Consider the following 22,500-nt stretch of genomic DNA (forward strand, 5'->3'; position numbering starts at 1 on the left):
CTCGGCGTCGATCTTCTCCGTGAGCACGCAGACCAGCGCGTCGACACCTTTGACCTTCTGGAGCAACTCCTTCCGGGGCACGGGGACTTCATCGGAGTCCCACAGATCAAACTGCACTCTGAGAAATGTAGGATTTCAAAATGAAAGGCCTGTTACAGATAGTTTAGAAATGCATCCTTTATTTCTTCCTTCCTTCCTTCCTTTCTTTCTTCCTTCCTTGAGGTAATCTCTGATCTGAAATGAGTGATTCTGTGAAAGCTAATTAATGGATCTCTTGCCTTCACCCAATCATTATGTTAGATCAGGGCAGAGACAGAGGAATGATGCAAAGGGGGAGAGAGAGAAAGAGAGAGAGAGAGTCCTGTTTGTGACAATCTTTATTATTATTCATTGTGTTATGATGTTGTTATTGATAGGGCATATGGTTAATGAATCATTCCATTTCCAAAATAAGCTTCAGCAGTATGTACATTGTTATGTCATGCCAATAAAAGCATTTAAAATGTAAATTGAATCGAGAGAGACTTCTTAATGGTCTGGTCAGGGCAAACATTGTCAGTTCTGTTTACCCCAAAAGTCAATGATGAACCTCCCAGCAAACTACAACATTTCAGAACTTTGCATTAGAATGAATGACATACTGTTAACTTGATAGGTTAGCCTACATTAATGACTAAAGGACATTTAGTTAAATTATTTAAACAATCCAAAAACCTATAGCCGACATATAAAATGAAATTAAAATCCAAAAATAATTAAATTTAAAGAATATCGTTCAATTAAAAAGTCGGCCGACAAAAAAACCTGTATCAATAACGACAACAAGAGCAAAGTGTGATCTCACTCACTGTCCTGACTCGCGGATAATCTTCAGCCCCTCCGGCGGGATCTGGCGCGTGATGTAGACCCGCGGTAGGGACGACACTTCTCTCTGCACGGCGCCCGGTAAACCCCCGGTAATACTTAATAGGTTTAACGGAGCAACGGCGATCCGCTGGAGCCGACGCAGAGCCACGCGACCGCACCACATCGCCGAGGAGAGGAGGTCTGGAGCGGTAGAGAGAGAGAGAAATCCGTTAAAAACTGCGATTTCGGAACAGGAGCACCTTTCTGGTGTGTGTCGTTCGTGTGTGTTGTTTTTGGCAGGAGTTTAGAGGGGAGGTACCGAGGGGGTTGCCGTTTGGCCAATATGAAGGGAGGGATGGTTGACAGAGATGGCTGTACTTCACACACACACACACACACACACACACACACACACACACACACACACACACACACACACACACACACACACACACACACAACACACACACAGACACACACACACACACACACACAGACACACACACACACACACACACACACACACACACACACACACACACAGACACACACACACACACACACACACACACACACACACACACACACACACACACACACACACACACACACACACACACACACACACACACACACACACACACACACACAGACACACACACACACACACACACACACACACACACACACACACACACACACACACACACACACCAGGAAGTGGGGCCTACAGTCATTGTCTAGAGTGATTTACCAACAACATTGTCCCAGTTTACCTGAACCTGGTTCAGTATAGTCCTATAAAGACAAGAGACTGTTGAACCTGGTTCAGTATAGTCCTATAAAGACAAGAGACTGTTGAACCTGGTTCAGTATAGTCCTATAAAGACAAGAGACTGTTGAACCTGGTTCAGTATAGTCCTATAAAGACAAGAGACTGTTGAACCTGGTTCAGTATAGTCCTATAAAGACAAGAGACTGTTGAACCTGGTTCAGTATAGTCCTATAAAGACAAGAGACTGTTGAACCTGGTTCAGTATAGTCCTATAAAGACAAGAGACTGCTGAACCTGGTTCAGTATAGTCCTATAAAGACAAGAGACTGTTGTCATCGACAGATTTTTCACAGTTGGCTCGGGGATTAGAACCAGCGACCTTTCGGTTACTGGCACTACGCTCTTTACCACTAAGCTACCTGCTGCCCACATTTATTAGTGAGCATGTTGTGAACTGTATTGTACAAGGTCCGTGTACACCTCCTCACCCCCTCTCCCCTTCACCTCCTCATCTCTCGCCCTCAGCTCATCAACCCCTCTACCCTTCACATCCTCACCACCTCACATCCTCACCCCTTCTCCCTTTCACCTCCTCACCTCCTCTCCCCTCACCTCCTGACCCCCCCTCTCCTCTCCTCTCCTCTCACCTCCTCTCCCCTCACCTCCTGACCCCCTCTCCTCTCCTCTCCTCTCACCTCCTCTCCCCTCACCCCCTGACCCCCTCTCCTCTCCTCTCACCTCCTCTCCCCTCACCTCCTGACCCCCTCTCCTCTCACCTCCTCTCCCTTCACCTCCTCACCCTCCTCACCCCCCTCCCCTTCTCCTCCTCACCCCCTCACCCCTTCCCCCCCTCACCCCCTCTACCCCTCACCTCCTCACCCCCCTCTACCCTTCACCTCCTCACCCCTCTACCCTTCACCTCCTCAGCCCCTCACTCCCTCCCCTCCCCTCCCCTCCCCTCCCCTCCCCTCCTGACCCCCTCTCCTCCCTCACCCCCTCTCCTCTCTCAACCCCTCACCCATATTAGTTAGATAGTCTGAGTTGTAAATGTTTTACTGGGCAGATGAACTTTGGCTGTTTGAACAGTGCCTCTGTTTTCTCCTAAAATGTAAAATGGCGTCTTGCAGGTTTTCAATAGGACCAATGATACATGATATGATGCACTATGATGCCTGCCCTTAATATGAAATCTGGTCAAAGTTGGCCACTACTGTCAGAGCTATTCTGTCAATGCCAAATACAGAGAGAAAGTACAGATCACTTGTTATTGCGATATAACAAATTGATTTAAATAGCCTAAAGTCTGGATATCCCAGAACAATTTTGTTTAAGTTGTTTGTTGTAATTTTAATTTTAATTTTCATAATGTATCAAATAAATTTAATTTAAACTTGAACCTTGGGTAACCCGGAACAGTTTGATGTTTTTAGCCATTCATTCGTCACAAGAACTCAATGATCCTGGCGCACAACGACAAGGTAACAGAATGACGTTTTTAACAACATACAGAAATACCATTATGGACATCTGTATCTGCAACCATAGGAAGAATTGTCCTTAATACGTCAAGAGTATACACGTTTATGGAGGTTTTCTTTGCACTGACCCGGCATCAGGCAAGTTGTTAGCTAGCTAATGCTAGCTAACAGGCTCTTCTGAGTAAGCAGTCTATGCTAAGTTAGGTTAGCCATCGTAGCAAGCTAAACCCATAGATAGCTATTGACAAGGCATTGAGAAGTGGTAAACCTCAAAACATGGAATTGAATATGGTAACGTTACTACTACTAGTGCTACTGCTACTCGTACAACATTCTCACATTATTGTAGCTAGCTACTACAGTAGTAGCTAACTGCAGATTGGGTCCAGGAAGTTAGCTAGCTAGCAATACTGTTTAGTTAGCTAACTACTCAGCTATCAAGTTCATTTGGAATGGTGATGATGTAGCTATCTAACGGTAAGAGCGACCAGATAGATACTTTTAGCTCACCTAAACACAAAGCTTAAATGTAGCTAGCTATTTTACCTCGACATTGGACAGCTAGTATCATAATAGAGTGGATTGTGCTGTAGCTATGGACAAGCCCAGATGACAGCACATTATTATCTAAGATAGCACGTCATTACATTTTAGTCATTTAGCAGACGCTCTTATCCAGAGCGACTTACAGTTAAGTGAGTGCATAGATTTTCATACTGGGCCCCCCCGTGGGAATCGAACCCACAACCCTGGCGTTGCAAACGCCACGCTCTACCAAATGAGCTACATCCCTGCCGGCCATTCCCTCCCCTACCCTGGACGACGCTGGGCCAATTGTGCGCCGCCCCAAGGGTCTCCCGGTCGCGGCCAGCTACGACAGAGTCTGGTTTCGAACCAGGATCTCTAGTGGCACAGCCTTAGACCACTGCGCCACTCGGGAGACTCCTCATCAGATATTACAGAGACATAACTAGCTAAGATGTATTCTATAATAATGTAAAGCGTTATTCCTTTTATCACAACTGTAAGGACAGAGCAGTGTCCTTTTAATCCTGGTTCTGGAGACCCACCCACAGGGCGTGCAGGCTTTTGTTACAGCCCAGCACTAACACACCTGATAAACACAAATGGGCGCGTCCCAATAATATGTCCTTTCTTGTGAAGTGTGCATTCGTTCGCTACTTTCCACAAACTCCCTCTGAAAGGAGTGGATTGGTGGAGGAGAGGGAGAGCTAGAGGGAGTTTCCTATACCAGTCATTTACATTCAAAGCAGTGATTTGGGAATTGAACAAAGTTTGGGAGGAAGGAGAAATAATTGGGACATAGCCCCTGTGACCTCAAGACTAGGGTGGAGACCAGGGTTTCCCAAACTTGGCCCCTGGGGGCACGTTTCTGCCCCAGCACTCCCTTCTCTCCTCCATGACCTCTCTCTCTCTCTCTCTCTCTCTCTCTCTGTCTCTCTCTCTCTCTGTCTCTCTCTCTCTCTCTGTCTCTCTCTCTCTCTGTCTCTCTCTCTCTCTCTCTCTCTCTCTCTCTCTCTCTCTCTGTCTCTCTCTCTCTCTCTCTCTCTGTCTCTCTCTCTCTCTCTGTCTCTCTCTCTCTCTGTCTCTCTCTCTCTCTCTCTCTCTCTCTCTCTCTCTGTCTCTCTCTCTCTCTCTCTCTCTCTCTCTCTCTTTCTCTCTCTCTGTCTCTCTCTCTGTCTCTCTCTCGCTCTCTCGCTCTCTTTCTCTCCCAAGATCCAGTGCTCCTAGAACCAGTGAGTTTTCCCCTCCCAAGATGTCAGCTGACTCCATGGAGATTGATGACTCCCTGTACAGGTAAGTCCCCTGTATACCAAACTGCCGGTCTCACAATGCACTATTGTCACAGATCACTATTAAGTGGGTACAATTACATAGCAGTTATAGTTCTTACAAAACAAATTATACGTGCCTACTGTCTCACAACAACATAATTTGATCTCTCCTCCCCTGCCCTCCCCTCCCCTTCCCTGCCTCCCTGCCTCCCCCCCCCCTCTTCCCTGCCCCCCTCTTCCCTGCCCCCCCACTCTCTCTCTCTCTCTCTCTCTCTCTCTCTCTCTCTCTCTCTCTCTCGCTCTCCCTCCCTAAACCCCCCAACCCCCATCCTCCCTCCCTCCCCTCTCCCTCCTCCCTCCCTCCCCTCCCTCCCTCCCTAACCCCCCTCCCCTCCTTCCAGTCGTCAGAGGTATGTCCTGGGGGACAGTGCGATGCAGCAGATGGCTCAGTCTTCTGTCTTCCTCAGTGGAATGGGAGGACTAGGAGTGGAGATCGGTAGGTGACATAACCATGACATAGCATGACATTATGTGACATTACATGACGGTACATGGCATTATTTACATTTTACATTGACATTCTAGTCATTTAGCAGACACTCTTATCCAGAGAGACTTACAGTAGTGAGTCATTTAGCAGACGCTCTTATCCAGAGAGACTTACAGTTAGTGAGTCATTTAGCAGACGCTCTTATCCAGAGAGACTTACAGTTAGTGAGTCATTTAGCAGACGCTCTTATCCAGAGAGACGTACAGTAGTGGTCATTTAGCAGACGCTCTTATCCAGAGAGACGTACAGTAGTGAGTCATTTAGCAGACGCTCTTATCCAGAGAGACGTACAGTAGTGGTCATTTAGCAGACGCTCTTATCCAGAGAGACTTACAGTAGTGAGTCATTTAGCAGACGCTCTTATCCAGAGAGACTTACAGTAGTGAGTCATTTAGCAGACACTCTTATCCAGAGAGACGTACAGTTAGTGCATTCATCTTAAGATAGCTAGGTGGGATCACAGGCATAGAAAGTACATGGGCAAGTTGCAGGGGTTTGATGGCACAAGCGGGGAGCTTTCCTGTGTGAGGTAGGGTCGTACTCTACGGATGTTGTAGAGCATGAACCTGCAGGAGCGAGTCACGGTTCTTTGCACTCTGGGAGGGGTCGACATTGTGGAGTTGTCAACCATGATGGAGAGGCCTTTTGAGCGGGCAGGCCTTCCCCGGGAGGAAGAGCAGCTCCGTCTTGTCGAGGTTGGGCTTGAGGTGGCGGGCCAACATCCCAAGCTTAGATATCTGTCAGTCACGCATGACGTTATGTGACATTACGTGACGGTACATGCCAGAACATGCCATTTTTAAGTGAAATTACATCGCATTTTTAGTGAGTGTTTTACGGTATGTATCGTATACATGTATTTCCTGTCACGTGACTGACGTTAGACATCTCTGCCCTGTTTTCACAGCAAAGAACATCGTGTTAGCAGGTGTGAAGGTGAGTGAGATTTTAGGCTTCGTCCCAAAAGGCACCCTATTCCCCAATGGGGGGGGCGCTCTGGTCAAAAGTAGTGCACTACGTAGGGAACAGGGTTCCATTTTGGGACACTTCCTTATTCTTTATGATGATGTCGTTCAGCTACATTGTCATTGTCACCATGTTTCATAAAGAGTGAAATGGAATTTAAGCAGGGGGGGGACCTGGCTGTGTTGACGTGTGTGTGTGTGTTGACGTGTGTGTGTGTGCGCGTGCGTGTGTATACAGGCCCTGACGCTGCATGACAGTAAGCGGTGTGAGACACGGGACCTGGGCTCCAACTTCTTCCTCAGACAGGACGATGTGCTGACTCGGAGGGACAGGTGAGACCAGTAATATCTGTCTGCAGTTACTGCAAGGGAGCGGCCATCAGCATTACGTCGCTACACAACATGCCCACTGTCTTTGGCAGCTGTAGTGTACTGCTCTGAGGCCAGGCTGCTTGTTGCGTCGTTAGCATTTGTGGCATCTCGGTAACACCGGAAACAGGAAACTAGGGGTCGGGAAACAATCCCCTTACTTTTCCAAAATACCCAGGTTTTTATTGTTTGAATTAGGTTTCATGGTTTGAATTGGTATTTCTGTCTCTCTCTGTCTCTGTCTCTCTCTCTGTCTGTCTCTCTCTCTCAATTCAATTCAAGTTAAGGGCTTTATTGGCATGGGAAACGTGTGTTAACATTGCCAAAGCAAGTGAAGTAGATAGTAAACAAAAGTGAAATAAACAATAAATATTAACAGTAAACATTACACTCAGAAGTTTCAAAAGAATAAAGACATTTCAAATGTCATATTATGTCTATGTACAGTGTTGTAACAATGTGCAAATAGTTAAAGTACAAATGGGGAAAATAAATAAACCTAAATATGGGTTGTATTTACAGTGGTGTTTGTTCTTCACTGGTTGCCCTTTTCTTGTGGCAACAGGTCACAAATCTTGCAGCTGTGATTGCACACTGTGGTATTTCACCCAATAGATAAGGGGAGTTTATCAAAATTGGGATTTGTTTTCAAATTCTTTGTGGGTTCTGTGTAATCTGAGGGAAAATGTGTCTCTAATATGGTCATACATTTGGCAGGAGGTTAGGAAGTGCAGCTCAGTTTCCACCTCATTTTGTGGGCAGTGTGCACATAGCCTGTCTTCTCTTGAGAGCCAGGTCTGCCTACGGCGGCCTTTCTCAATAGCAAGGCTATGCTCACTGAGTCTGTACATAGTCAAAGCTTTCCTTACGTTTGGGTCAGTCACAGTGGTCAGGTATTCTGCCACTGTGTACTCTCTGTTTAGGGCCAAATAGCATTCTAGTTTGCTCTCTTTTTTGTTAATTCTTTCCAATGTGTCAAGTAATTATCTTTTAGTTTTCTCATGATTTGGTTGGGTCTAATTGTGTTGTTGTTGTCCTGGGGCTCTGTGGGGTCTGTTTGTGTTTGTGAACAGAGCCCCAGGACCAGCTTGCTTAGGGGACTCTTCTCCAAGTTCATCTCTCTGTAGGTGATGGCTTTGTAATGGAAAGTTTGGGAATCGCTTCCTTTAAGTTGGTTGTAGAATTTAACAGCTCTTTTCTGGATTTTGATAATTAGAAGGGTATCGGCCTAATTCTGCTCTGCATGTATTATTTGGTGTTTTTGTCTCTCTCTCTCTCGCTGTCTCTCTCTGTCTCACTGTCTCACTGTCTCTCTGTCTCTCTCTCTCTCTCTCTCTCTCTCTCTCTCTCTCTCTCTCTGTCTCTCTCTGTCTGTCTCTCTCTCTCTCTCTCTGTCTCTCTCTCTCTCTCTCTGTCTCTCTCTCTCTCTGTCTCTCTCTCTCTCTGTCTCTCTCTCTCTCTGTCTCTGTCTGTCTCTGTCTGTCTCTGTCTCTGTCTCTCTCTGTCTCTCTCCCTTCTTCCATCTTGTCTCCCACTCCTCTCATCCCCTTGTCTCTCCCCCAGGGTTGAGGCGGTCCATCCCAGGGTAGCAGAGTTGAACCCCTACGTCCACGTGGACACCTCCTCCTCCTCTCTAGACCTCTCCACTGACCTCAGCTTCCTCAACAGGTACCAGGTGAGGGACGCGCACGTCTTGTAGATGAGGGATTGTGCCCAGTCACACTGTAATGTAGTGGATCGGGAACACTGTTGACTGTCCTTGTTGTGTTGATCGGGAACACTGTTGACTGTCCTTGTTGTGTTGATCGGGAACACTGTTGACTGTCCTTGTTGTGTTGCCCAGTGTGTGATCCTGACTGAGGCCAGACTGAGTCTCCAGAAGAAAGTCAATGACTTCTGCCACTTCCATCAGCCTCCTATCAGGGTAAGACCTCTACATATAGAGACACTCCTATCAGGATAAGACCTCTACATATAGAGACCCTCCTATCAGGATAAGACCTCTACATATAGAGACACCCTCCTATCAGGATAAGACCTCTACATATAGAGACACTCCTATCAGGATAAGACCTCTACATATAGAGACCCTCCCATCAGGATAAGACCTCTACATATAGAGACCCTCCTATCAGGGTAAGACCTTTACATATAGAGACACTCCTATCAGACTCTACATATAGAGACTCTCCTATCAGGATAAGACATCTACATATAGAGACACTCCCATCAGGATAAGACCTCTACATATAGAGACACTCCCATCAGCCTCCTATCAGGATAAGACCTCTACATATAGAGACCCTCCTATCAGGATAAGACCTCTAGTGGCCATCTAGATACACTGCTATCGCAGGCTAAGACCTCTACTATAGAGACCCTCCCATCAGGATAAGACCGCCGTACTGGAGACTCCTATCGGGATAAACTCTAGGGTAGGATGACCCTCGCTATCAGGATAAGACCTCTAGATGATAGAGCAGCCCTCCTATCAGGATAAGACCTCTACATATAGAGACCCTCCTATCAGGATAAGACCTCTACATATAGATACCCTCCTATCAGGATAAGACCTCTACATATAGAGACACTCCTATCAGGATAAGACCTCTACATATAGAGACACTCCCATCAGGATAAGACCTCTACATATAGAGACACTCCCATCAGGATAAGACCTCTACATATAGATACCCTCCTATCAGGATAAGACCTCTACATATAGAGACCCTCCCATCAGGATAAGACCTCTACATATAGAGACCCTCCTATCAGGATAAGACCTCTACATATAGAGACCCTCCTATCAGGATAAGACCTCTACATATAGAGACACTCCCATCAGGATAATACCTCTACATATAGAGACCCTCCTATCAGGGTAAGACCTTTACATATAGAGACCCTCCTATCAGGATAAGACCTCTACATATAGAGACACTCCTATCAGGATAAGACCTCTACATATAGAGACACTCCTATCAGGATAAGACCTCTACATATAGAGACACTCCCATCAGCCTCCTATCAGGATAAGACCTCTACATATAGAGACCCTCCTATCAGGATAAGACCTTTACATATAGAGACCCTCCTATCAGGATAAGACCTCTACATATAGAGACCCTCCTATCAGGATAAGACCTCTACATATAGAGACACTCCTATCAGGATAAGACCTCTACATATAGAGACCCTCCTATCAGGATAAGACCTCTACATATAGAGACACTCCCATCAGGATAAGACCTCTACATATAGAGACCCTCCTATCAGGGTAAGACCTTTACATATAGAGACCCTCCTATCAGGATAAGACCTCTACATATAGAGACACTCCTATCAGGATAAGACCTCTACATATAGAGACACTCCTATCAGGATAAGACCTCTACATATAGAGACACTCCCATCAGCCTCCTATCAGGATAAGACCTCTACATATAGAGACACTCCTATCAGGATAAGACCTTTACATATAGAGACCCTCCTATCAGGATAAGACCTCTACATATAGAGACCCTCCTATCAGGATAAGACCTCTACATATAGAGACCCTCCTATCAGGATAAGACCTCTACATATAGAGACCCTCCTATCAGGATAAGACCTCTACATATAGAGACCCTCCCATCAGGATAAGACCTCTACATATAGAGACCCTCCTATCAGGATAAGACCTCTACATATAGAGACACTCCTATCAGGATAAGACCTCTACATATAGAGACACTCCTATCAGGATAAGACCTCTACATATAGAGACACTCCTATCAGGGACCTTACATATAGAGACCCTCCTATCAGGATAAGACCTCTACATATAGAGACACTCCCTATCAGGATAAGACCTCTACATATAGAGACCCTCCTATCAGGATAAGACCTCTACATATAGAGACCCTCCTATCAGGATAAGACCTCTACATATAGAGACACTCCTATCAGGATAAGACCTCTACATATAGAGACACTCCCATCAGGATAAGACCTCTACATATAGAGACCCTCCTATCAGGATAAGACCTCTACATATAGAGACCCTCCTATCAGGATAAGACCTCTACATATAGAGACCCTCCTATCAGGATAAGACCTCTACATATAGAGACACTCCCATCAGGAAACCTCTACAATAGAGACCCTCCCATCAGGATAAGACCTCTACATATAGAGACACTCCCATCAGGATAAGACCTCTACATATAGAGACCCTCCTATCAGGGATAAGACCTCTACATATAGAGACACTCCCATCAGTTCTACAAAGAGACCCTCCCATCAGGATAAGACCTCTACATATAGAGACACTCCCATCAGAAATATAGAGACCCTCCTATCAGGGTAAGACCTTTACATATAGAGACCCTCCTATCAGGATAAGACCTCTACATATAGAGACTCTCCTATCAGGATAAGACATCTACATATAGAGACACTCCCATCAGGATAAGACCTCTACATATAGAGACACTCCCATCAGCCTCCTATCAGGATAAGACCTCTACATATAGAGACCCTCCTATCAGGATAAGACCTCTACATATAGATACCCTCCTATCAGGATAAGACCTCTACATATAGAGACACTCCTATCAGGATAAGACCTCTACATATAGAGACCCTCCTATCAGGATAAGACCTCTACATATAGAGACACTCCTATCAGGATAAGACCTCTACATATAGAGACACTCCTATCAGGATAAGACCTCTACATATAGAGACACTCCTATCAGGATAAGACCTCTACATATAGAGACACTCCTATCAGGGTAAGACCTCATAGAACACTCCTATCAGGATAAGACCTCTACATATAGAGACCCTCCTATCAGGATAAGACCTCTACATATAGAGACCCTCCCATCAGGATAAGACCTCTACATATAGAGACCCTCCTATCAGGATAAGACCTCTACATATAGAGACCCTCCTATCAGGATAAGACCTCTACATATAGAGACCCTCCTATCAGGATAAGACCTCTACATATAGAGACCCTCCCATCAGGATAAGACCTCTACATATAGAGACCCTCCCATCAGGATAAGACCTCTACATATAGAGACACTCCCATCAGGATAAGACCTCTACATATAGAGACCCTCCTATCAGGGTAAGACCTTTACATATAGAGACCCTCCTATCAGGATAAGACCTCTACATATAGAGACTCTCCTATCAGGATAAGACATCTACATATAGAGACACTCCCATCAGGATAAGACCTCTACATATAGAGACACTCCCATCAGCCTCCTATCAGGATAAGACCTCTACATATAGAGACCCTCCTATCAGGATAAGACCTCTACATATAGATACCCTCCTATCAGGATAAGACCTCTACATATAGAGACACTCCTATCAGGATAAGACCTCTACATATAGAGACACTCCTATCAGGATAAGACCTCTACATATAGAGACACTCCTATCAGGGTAAGACCTTTACATATAGAGACCCTCCTATCAGGATAAGACCTCTACATATAGAGACACTCCTATCAGGATAAGACCTCTACATATAGATACCCTCCCATCAGGATAAGACCTCTACATATAGAGACCCTCCTATCAGGATAAGACCTCTACATATAGAGACCCCCCTATCAGGATAAGACCTCTACATATAGAGACCCTCCTATCAGGATAAGACCTCTACATATAGAGACCCTCCCATCAGGATAAGACCTCTACATATAGAGACCCTCCCATCAGGATAAGACCTCTACATATAGAGACACTCCCATCAGGATAAGACCTCTACATATAGAGACCCTCCTATCAGGGTAAGACCTTTACATATAGAGACCCTCCTATCAGGATAAGACCTCTACATATAGAGACTCTCCTATCAGGATAAGACATCTACATATAGAGACACTCCCATCAGGATAAGACCTCTACATATAGAGACACTCCCATCAGCCTCCTATCAGGATAAGACCTCTACATATAGAGACCCTCCTATCAGGATAAGACCTCTACATATAGAGACCCTCCTATCAGGATAAGACCTCTACATATAGAGACACTCCTATCAGGATAAGACCTCTACATATAGAGACCCTCCTATCAGGGTAAGACCTTTACATATAGAGACCCTCCTATCAGGATAAGACCTCTACATATAGAGACTCTCCTATCAGGATAAGACATCTACATATAGAGACACTCCTATCAGGATAAGACCTCTACATATAGAGACACTCCCATCAGCCTCCTATCAGGATAAGACCTCTACATATAGAGACCCTCCTATCAGGATAAGACCTCTACATATAGAGACCCTCCTATCAGGATAAGACCTCTACATATAGAGACACTCCTATCAGGATAAGACCTCTACATATAGAGACCCTCCTATCAGGATAAGACCTCTACATATAGAGACACTCCTATCAGGATAAGACCTCTACATATAGAGACACTCCTATCAGGATAAGACCTCTACATATAGAGACACTCCTATCAGGGTAAGACCTTTACATATAGAGACCCTCCTATCAGGATAAGACCTCTACATATAGAGACCCTCCCATCAGGATAAGACCTCTACATATAGAGACCCTCCTATCAGGATAAGACCTCTACATATAGAGACCCTCCTATCAGGATAAGACCTCTACATATAGAGACCCTCCTATCAGGATAAGACCTCTACATATAGAGACACTTCCATCAGGATAAGACCTTTACATATAGAGACCCTCCTATCAGAATAAGACCTCTACATATAGAGACCCTCCTATCAGGATAAGACCTCTACATATAGAGACACTCCTATCAGGGTAAGACCTTTACATATAGAGACCCTCCTATCAGGATAAGACCTCTACATATAGAGACCCTCCTATCAGGATAAGACCTCTACATATAGAGACCCTCCTATCAGGAAGCCTCTACATATAGAGACCCTCCTATCAGGATAAGACCTCTACATATAGAGACCCTCCTATCAGGGTAAGACCTTTACATATAGAGACCCTCCTATCAGGATTAGACCTCTACATATAGAGACCCTCCTATCAGGATAAGACCTCTACATATAGAGACACTCCCATCAGCCTCCTATCAGGATAAGACCTCTACATATAGAGACCCTCCTATCAGGATAAGACCTCTACATATAGAGACACTCCCATCAGCCTCCTATCAGGATAAGACCTTTACATATAGAGACCCTCCTATCAGGGTAAGACCTCTACATATAGAGACCCTCCTATCAGGATAAGACCTCTACATATAGAGACACTCCCATCAGGATAAGACCTCTACATATAAAGACACTCCCATCAGGATAAGACCTCTACATATAGAGACCCTCCTATCAGGATAAGACCTCTACATATAGAGACACTCCATCAGGATAAGACCTCTACATATAGAGACACTCCCATCAGTACATATAGAGACCCTCCTATCAGGATAAGACCTCTACATATAGAGACCCTCCTATCAGGATAAGACCTCTACATATAGAGACCCTCCTATCAGGATAAGACCTCTACATATAGAGACCCTCCCTATCAGGATAAGACCTCTACATATAGAGACCCTCCTATCAGGAATCTAAATGAGACCCTCCTATCAGGATAAGACCTTTACATATAGAGACACTCCCATCAGGATAAGACCTCTACATATAGAGACACTCCCATCAGGATAAGACCTCTACATATAGAGACCCTCCCATCAGCCTCCTATCAGGATAAGACCTTCTCTCTTCATATACACATTCATAGAAATATAATCAATTTCAGAATCACAATCAGAGAATAGATTACATTTCTGTGGTCACACCCACACTGATTATCATTGTACAGTACATCTAATCACCTCGGCCAAAAATGGATCCCAATGGCACCCTGTTCCCTACGTAGGGTCCTGGTCAATGGTACACTATGTATTGAATAGGATCCTGGTCAATGGTACACTATGTATTGAATAAGATCCTGGTCAATGGTACACTATGTATTGAATAGGGTGCCATTTGGGCTACACTCTAGTGTGCGTCCCAATAACCTCTCTCCTGAAGTGTACACTCGTTCACTACTCCTCAGAAAATGTAAAAGCACCATTGGATTGGTGTAGGGGGAGTTTCCATAGACCAATCATGTCCTTTCAAATCCATGAAGGGAAGTTGACAAGCGCGCCCTTCAGGAGAAAGGAGAGATGATTGGTCTGCAGCCTCGTTCCCCCCCGGGGACTAAAATCATGTTGTCCCTGTTTCCTCGTAGTTCATTGGCTGTGATGCCTTCGGGATCTGTGTGAGAGTGTTCTGTGACTTCGGGGAGCGGTTTGAGGTGTCTGACGCCACGGGAGAGGAAGCCAAGGAGATCTTTATCCAGAACATCACACAGGTACACAGGTACACACACACACACACACACACACACACACACACACACACCCTTCTCTCTGACCTCTGACCTCTGACCTGTAGGGTAACCCAGGGGTGGTAACCTGTATGGACAGCAGGACCCACGGCCTCCAGACTGGACAGAGTGTTCTCTTCAGAGAGGTCAACGGCATGGACACACTCAACGGCACCGCACGACAGGTCACAGGTACTGATACGACAGGCTTACGACAGGTCACAGGTACTGATATGACAGGCTTATGACAGGTCACAGGTACTGATACCACAGGCTTATGACAGGTCACAGGTACTGATACGACAGTCTTATGACAGGTCACAGGTACTGATCGACGGTCTTATGACGGGTACAGGTACTTATACGACAGTCTTGTCACAGGTACTGATACGACAGTCTTATGACAGGTCACAGGTACTGATACGACAGTCTTATGACAGGTCACAGGTACTGATACGACAGTCTTATGACAGGTCACAGCTACTGATACGACAGTCTTATGACAGGTCACAGGTACTGATACGACAGTCTTATGACAGGTCACAGGTACTGATACGACAGGCTTATGACAGGTCACAGGTACTGATACGACAGTCTTATGAGGTCACAGCTACTGATACGACAGTCTTGTCACAGGTACTGATACGACAGTCTTATGACAGGTCACAGGTACTGATACGACAGTCTTGTCACAGGTACTGATACGACAGTCTTATGACAGGTCACAGGTACTGATACGACAGTCTTGTCACAGGTACTGATACGACAGTCTTGTCACAGGTACTGATACGACAGTCTTATGACGGTCACAGGTACTGATACGACAGTCTTATGCGGGGTCACAGGTACTGATACGACAGTCTTATGACAGGTCACAGGTACTGATCGACAGTCTTATGACAGGTCACAGGTACTGATACGACAGTCTTATGACAGGTCACAGGTACTGATACGACAGTCTTATGACGGGTCACAGCTACTGATACGACAGTCTTATGACAGGTCACAGGTACTGATATCGACAGTCTTATGACGGGTCACAGGTACTGATACGACAGTCTTATGACAGGTCACAGCTACTGATACGACAGTCTTATGACAGGTCACAGGTACTGATACGACAGTCTTATGACAGGTCACAGGTACTGATACGACAGTCTTATGACAGGTCACAGGTACTGATACGACAGTCTTGTCACAGGTACTGATACGACAGTCTTATGACAGGTCACAGGTACTGATACGACAGTCTTGTCACAGGTACTGATACGACAGTCTTATGACAGGTCACAGGTACTGATACGACAGTCTTATGACAGGTCACAGGTACTGATACGACAGTCTTATGACAGGTCACAGGTACTGATACGAAAGTCTTATGACAGGTCACAGCTACTGATACGACAGTCTTATGACAGGTCACAGGTACTGATACGACAGGCTTATGACAGGTCACAGGTACTGATACGACAGTCTTATGACAGGTCACAGGTACTGATACGACAGTCTTATGACAGGTCACAGGTACTGATACGACAGTCTTATGACAGGTCACAGGTACTGATACGACAGTCTTATGACAGGTCACAGGTACTGATACGACTGTCTTATGACAGGTCACAGCTACTGATACGACAGTCTTATGACAGGTCACAGCTACTGATACGACAGTCTTATGACAGGTCACAGCTACTGATACGACAGTCTTATGACAGGTCACAGCTACTGATACGACAGTCTTATGACAGGTCACAGCTACTGATACAACAGTCTTATGACAGGTCACAGCTACTGATACGACAGTCTTATGACAGGTCACAGCTACTGATACGACAGTCTTATGACAGGTCACAGCTACTGATACGACAGGTCACAGGTACTGACACGACAGTCTTATGACAGGTCACAGGTACTGACACGACAGTCTTAAGACAGGTCACAGGTAGGAGAGACAGAGCGAGTTGGATTATTGTTGATAATAATGTGTGTGTCAGTCCTCTCCCCCCACAGTTTCACCATAGGGGACACGTCGTGGCTGCAGCCCTATGCACACGGAGGCTTTTTCCTGCTGGTCAAAACCCCTAGAACATACAGCTTCGTAAGTACACAATCACAACACAACCGTTAACAATCCAACACACAGCACACAACACAGCGTATACACAACCACAACACACACAACATACAAGCAAACAACTGTTACACAGAACACACCGCAACACAACCGTTACAAAACTGTTACAGAGCCAGCACAAAACCACAACACAACTCGTTACACAACTCGTTACACAACCACAACACAACCGTTACATAACACAACTTCACAACCAAGCCACACACAGCCGTTACACAACCGCAACATCATACGCAAAACACACAACGTTACACAACACAGCAACACACCGTTACAAGCAACACAACCGCTACACAAGATTTAACCTACACAACTGCAGCACAAACCACACCACAGCCGTTACACAACCGATACGCACAACCAACCACAGCCACAACCGGTTACACAGCCAACAAGTACACAGCAACACAACCACAACGACACCGTACAACCGAAACGCGACACAACCGTTACACAACCACAACCACAACACAACACAACATTCATAAATGACATAACACTTTTAAAGCTTTACACTTAAAGGAAAATGCCATGTTTTGGTACAAAAATGTATTAGTCCACTGTTGATACAGTCCCAAAATGTTTTGCCTGTCAGCAATCAAGTTTTCAAGATCTAGTTTCCAGAACGCATCATACTGTGTGGCTTTCTGTAGTTTGGAAGATCTATATGTTGAAAAGTTGCTTGCTGATTGTTTTGGAGCCGTATCAACAGTGGACTAATGAAACGCAAACCAAAAGACAGTTTGGAGTGGTCTTTTCCTTAAATGTCTGTCTCCGTGTGTCTCCATGTGTCTCCGTGTGTCTCCGTGTGTCTCCGTGTCTCCGTGTGTCTCCGTGTGTCTCCGTGTGTCTCCGTGTGTCTCCGTGTGTCTCCGTGTGTCTCCGTGTGTCTCCGTGTGTCTCGTGTGTCTCGTGTGTCCCGTGTGTCTCGTGTTCCGTGTGTTCCGGTTCTCCGTGTGTCTCCGTGTGTCTCCGTGTGTCTCCGTGTGTCTCCGTGTCTCCGTGTGTCTCTGTGTCTCTGTGTGTCCGTGTGTCTCCGTGTGTCTCCGTGTCTCCGTGTCTCCATGTGTCTCCGTGTCTCCGTGTCTCTGTGTGTCCGTGTGTCTCCGTGTGTCTCCGTGTGTCTCCGTGTGTCTCCGTGTCTCCGTGTGTCCGTGTGTCTCCGTGTCTCCGTGTGTCTCCGTGTCTCTGTGTCTCTGTGTGTCCGTGTGTCTCTGTGTCTCCGTGTGTCTCCGTGTGTCTCCGTGTGTGTCCGTGTGTCCGTGTGTCTCCGTGTGTCTCGTGTTGTGTGTCTCCGTGTGTCTGTGTGTCTCCGTATGTCTCCGTGTGTCTCGTGTGTCCGTGTGTCCGTGTGTCTCCGTGTCTCTGTGTCTCTGTGTGTCCGTGTCCGTGTGTCTCCGTGTGTCTCCGTGTGTCTCCGTGTCTCTGTGTCTCTGTGTGTCCGTGTGTCCGTGTGTCTCCGTGTGTCTCTGTGTGTCTCTGTGTCTCTGTGTCTCTGTGTCTCCGTGTGTCTCCGTGTGTCTCCGTGTGTCTCCGTGTGTCTCTGTGTGTCTCCGTGTCTGTGTCTCCGTGTGTCTCCGTGTGTCTCCGTGTCTGTGTCTCCGTGTGTCTCCGTGTGTCTCCGTGTCTGTGTCTCCGTGTGTCTCCGTGTGTCTCCGTGTGTCTCCGTGTCTGTGTCTCTGTGTCTCTGTGTGTCTCTGTGTGTCTCTGTGTGTCTCTGTGTGTCTCCGTGTGTCTCCGTGTGTCTCCGTGTCTGTGTCTCTGTGTGTCCGTGTGTCTCTGTGTGTCTCTGTGTGTCTCCGTGTGTCTCTGTGTGTCTCTGTGTCTCTGTGTCTCCGTGTGTCTCCGTGTGTCTCTGTGTGTCTCCGTGTGTCTCCGTGTGTCTCCGTGTCTGTGTCTCCGTGTGTCTCCGTGTGTCTCCGTGTGTCTCCGTGTCTGTGTCTCCGTGTGTCTCCGTGTGTCTCCGTGTGTCTCCGTGTGTCTCCGTGTGTCTCCGTGTGTCTCCGTGTGTCTCCGTGTCTCTGTGTCTCTGTGTGTCCGTGTGTCTCCGTGTGTCTCCGTGTGTCTCTGTGTCTCCGTGTGTCTCCGTGTGTCTCCGTGTGTCTCTGTGTGTCTCCGTGTCTGTGTCTCCGTGTGTCTCCGTGTGTCTCCGTGTCTGTGTCTCTGTGTGTCTGTGTGTCTCTGTGTGTCTCCGTGTGTCTCCGTGTGTCTCCGTGTCTCCGTGTGTCTCCGTGTGTGTCCGTGTGTGTCCGTGTGTCTCCGTGTGTCTCCGTGTCTGTGTCTCCGTGTGTCCGTGTGTCTCCGTGTCTGTGTCTCCGTGTGTCCGTGTGTCTCCGTGTCTGTGTCTCCATGTGTCCGTGTGTCTCCGTGTGTCTCCGTGTGTCTCCGTGTGTCTCCGTGTCTCCGTGTCTCCGTGTGTCTCCGTGTGTCTCGTGTGTCTCCGGTTCTCGTGTCTCCGTGTCCGTGTGTCTCCCGTGTCTCCGTGTCTCCGTGTGTCTCCGTGTGTCTCCGTGTGTCTCCGTGTGTCTCCGTGTGTCTCCGTGTGTCTCCGTGTGTCTCCGTGTGTCTCCGTGTCTCCGTGTGTCTCCGTGTCTCCGTGTGTCTCCGTGTGTCTCCGTGTCTCCGTGTGTCTCCATGTGTCCGTGTCTCCGTGTGTCTGTGGTCTTCAGGAGACGATGGAGCAGCAGATGTGTGAGCCCCAGGTCCTGATCCCCGACTTCAGCAAACCAGAGGTGAGAGGTCGTAGGTCAGCTCCAGTGTGCTGTGTGTCTGCTCTGCTGTGTGTTAGAGCCGTCTCTGAGCAGTTTCCTGTTTTGTCCGTTGTGAATGTGTCCCTCAGGCCCCGCTGCAGATCCACGCCGCCATGCTGGCTCTAGATGCCTTCCAGGAGCAACACAATAGACTGCCCAACATCGGGTAACACAACCCCTAGTACCTCCCCCCTAGTCCCTAGCCCCTCCCCCCTAGTCCCTACTCCCTAGCCCCTCCCCCGTAGTCCCTACTCCCTAGTCTCTCCCCCTAGCTGGTTGGTCCCTATCCCCTACTTCCTCTAAAGCTGATTGGTCCCTAGCCCCTACTTCCTCTAAAGCTGGTTGGTCCCTAGCCCCTACTTCCTCTAAAGCTGGTTGGTCCCCTAGCCTCTAATTTCTCTAAAGCTGGTTGGTCCCTAACCTCTACTTCCGCTAAAGCTGGTTGGTCCCTAGCCTCTACTTTCTCTAAAGCTGGTTGGTCCCTAGTCTCTACTTCCTCTAAAGCTGGTTGATTCCTAGCCTCTAATTTCTCTAAAGCTGGTTGGTCCCTAGCCTCTACTTCCGCTAAAGCTGGTTGGTCCCTAGCCTCTACTTCCTCTAAAGCTGATTGGTCCCCTAGCATCTACTTCCTCTAAAGCTGATTGGTCCCTAGCCTCTACTTCCTCTAAAGCTGATTGGTCCTTAGCCCCTACTTCCTCTAAAGCTGGTTGGTCCCCTAGCCTCTACTTTCTCTAAAGCTGGTTGGTCCCCTAGCCTCTACTTTTTCTAAAGCTGGTTGGTCCCCTAGCCTCTACTTCCTCTAAAGATGGTTGGTCCCTAGCCTCTACTTCCTCTAAAGCTGGTTGGTCTCCTAGCCTCTACTTCCTCTAAAGCTGGTTGGTCCCCTAGCCTCTACTTCCTCTAAAGCTGATTGGTCCCCTAGCATCTACTTCCTCTAAAGCTGATTGGTCCCTAGCCTCTACTTCCTCTAAAGCTGGTTGGTCCCCTAGCCTCTACTTCCTCTAAAGCTGGTTGGTCCCCTAGCCTCTACTTCCTCTAAAGCTGGTTGGTCCCCTAGCCTCTACTTCCTCTAAAGCTGGTTGGTCCCCTAGCCTCTACTTCCTCTAAAGCTGTTTGGTCCCTAGCCCTACTTCCTCTAAAGCTGGTTGGTCCCCTAGCCTCTACTTCCTCTAAAGCTGGTTAGTCCCCTAGTCTCTACTTCTTCTAAAGATGGTTAGTCCCTAGCCTCTACTTCCTCTAAAGCTGGTTGGTCCCCTAGCCTCTACTTTTTCTAAAGCTGATTGGTCCCCTAGCCTCTACTTCCTCTAAAGCTGGTTGGTCCCCTAGTCTCTACTTCCTCTAAAGCTGGTTGGTCCCTAGCCTCTACTTCCTCTAAAGCTGGTTGGTCTCCTAGCCTCTACTTCCTCTAAAGCTGGTTGGTCCCCTAGCCTCTACTTCCTCTAAAGCTGATTGGTCCCCTAGCATCTACTTCCTCTAAAGCTGATTGGTCCCTAGCCTCTACTTCCTCTAAAGCTGATTGGTCCTTAGCCCCTACTTCCTCTAAAGCTGGTTGGTCCCCTAGCCTCTACTTTCTCTAAAGCTGGTTGGTCCCCTAGCCTCTACTTTTTCTAAAGCTGGTTGGTCCCCTAGCCTCTACTTCCTCTAAAGATGGTTGGTCCCTAGCCTCTACTTCCTCTAAAGCTGGTTGGTCCCTAGCCTCTACTTCCTCTAAAGCTGGTTGGTCCCCTAGCCTCTACTTCCTCTAAAGCTGATTGGTCCCCTAGCCTCTACTTCCTCTAAAGCTGATTGGTCCCTAGCCTCTACTTCCTCTAAAGCTGATTGGTCCTTAGCCCCTACTTCCTCTAAAGCTGGTTGGTCCCCTAGCCTCTACTTTCTCTAAAGCTGGTTGGTCCCCTAGCCTCTACTTTTTCTAAAGCTGGTTGGTCCCCTAGCCTCTACTTCCTCTAAAGATGGTTGGTCCCTAGCCCCTACTTCCTCTAAAGCTGATTGGTCCCTAGCCTCTACTTACTCTAAAGCTGCTTGGTCCCTAGCCTCTACTTCCTCTAAAGCTGATTGGTCCCCTAGCCTCTACTTCCTCTAAAGCTGGTTGGTCCCCTAGCCTCTACTTCCTCTAAAGCTGGTTGGTCCCCTAGCCTCTACTTCCTCTAAAGCTGGTTGGTCCCCTAGCCTCTACTTCCTCTAAAGCTGGTTGGTCCCCTAGCCTCTACTTCCTCTAAAGCTGGTTAGTCCCCTAGTCTCTACTTCTTCTAAAGATGGTTAGTCCCTAGCCTCTACTTCCTCTAAAGCTGGTTGGTCCCCCTAGCCTCTACTTCCTCTAAAGATGGTTGGTCCCCTAGTCTCTACTTTTCTAAAGCTGGTTGGTCCCCTAGCCTCTACTTCCTCTAAAGCTGGTTGGTCCCTAGCCTCTACTTCCTCTAAAGCTGGTTGGTCCCCTAGCCTCTACTTCCTCTAAA

At 47.1% G+C, this 22,500-nt stretch overlaps 2 protein-coding genes across 3 annotated transcripts in view; one reads left to right on the plus strand and one right to left on the minus strand.

The window, feature by feature from the left end:
• The window catches only part of LOC123491926 (glyoxylate reductase/hydroxypyruvate reductase-like), an 8,918-nt gene extending 7,790 nt beyond the window's left edge, over window positions 1-1,128 (minus strand). The window contains exons 1-2 of the mRNA XM_045223367.1: window positions 849-1,128; window positions 1-118 (exon numbers count right to left, since the gene is read on the minus strand). The exon at window positions 1-118 is cut by the window's left edge and continues 16 nt beyond it. Of these exons, the coding sequence (XP_045079302.1) occupies window positions 1-118; window positions 849-1,030 (300 nt within the window). The 5' untranslated portion in view covers window positions 1,031-1,128. The remainder of the gene's footprint in view (window positions 119-848) is intronic.
• A 1,895-nt stretch (window positions 1,129-3,023) lies between these two features.
• Window positions 3,024-22,500, plus strand: part of LOC121579312 (ubiquitin-like modifier-activating enzyme 6) — a 63,307-nt gene continuing 43,830 nt past the window's right edge. Inside the window, exons 1-12 of one of the 2 annotated variants that reach the window (XM_045223368.1) lie at window positions 3,024-3,099; window positions 4,837-4,917; window positions 5,297-5,391; window positions 6,353-6,381; window positions 6,649-6,743; window positions 8,343-8,454; window positions 8,623-8,703; window positions 15,026-15,148; window positions 15,232-15,355; window positions 17,158-17,261; window positions 19,967-20,029; window positions 20,137-20,213. In XM_045223368.1, coding sequence (XP_045079303.1) covers window positions 4,877-4,917; window positions 5,297-5,391; window positions 6,353-6,381; window positions 6,649-6,743; window positions 8,343-8,454; window positions 8,623-8,703; window positions 15,026-15,148; window positions 15,232-15,355; window positions 17,158-17,261; window positions 19,967-20,029; window positions 20,137-20,213 — 944 coding nt within the window. In that variant the 5' untranslated portion in view covers window positions 3,024-3,099; window positions 4,837-4,876. The remainder of the gene's footprint in view (window positions 3,100-4,836; window positions 4,918-5,296; window positions 5,392-6,352; window positions 6,382-6,648; window positions 6,744-8,342; window positions 8,455-8,622; window positions 8,704-15,025; window positions 15,149-15,231; window positions 15,356-17,157; window positions 17,262-19,966; window positions 20,030-20,136; window positions 20,214-22,500) is intronic. The other variant, XM_045223369.1, reaches the window with a different exon arrangement.

Source organism: Coregonus clupeaformis, chromosome 1 (genome assembly GCF_020615455.1).
Source record: "Coregonus clupeaformis isolate EN_2021a chromosome 1, ASM2061545v1, whole genome shotgun sequence".
Taxonomy (NCBI): Eukaryota; Metazoa; Chordata; class Actinopteri; order Salmoniformes; family Salmonidae; genus Coregonus; species Coregonus clupeaformis.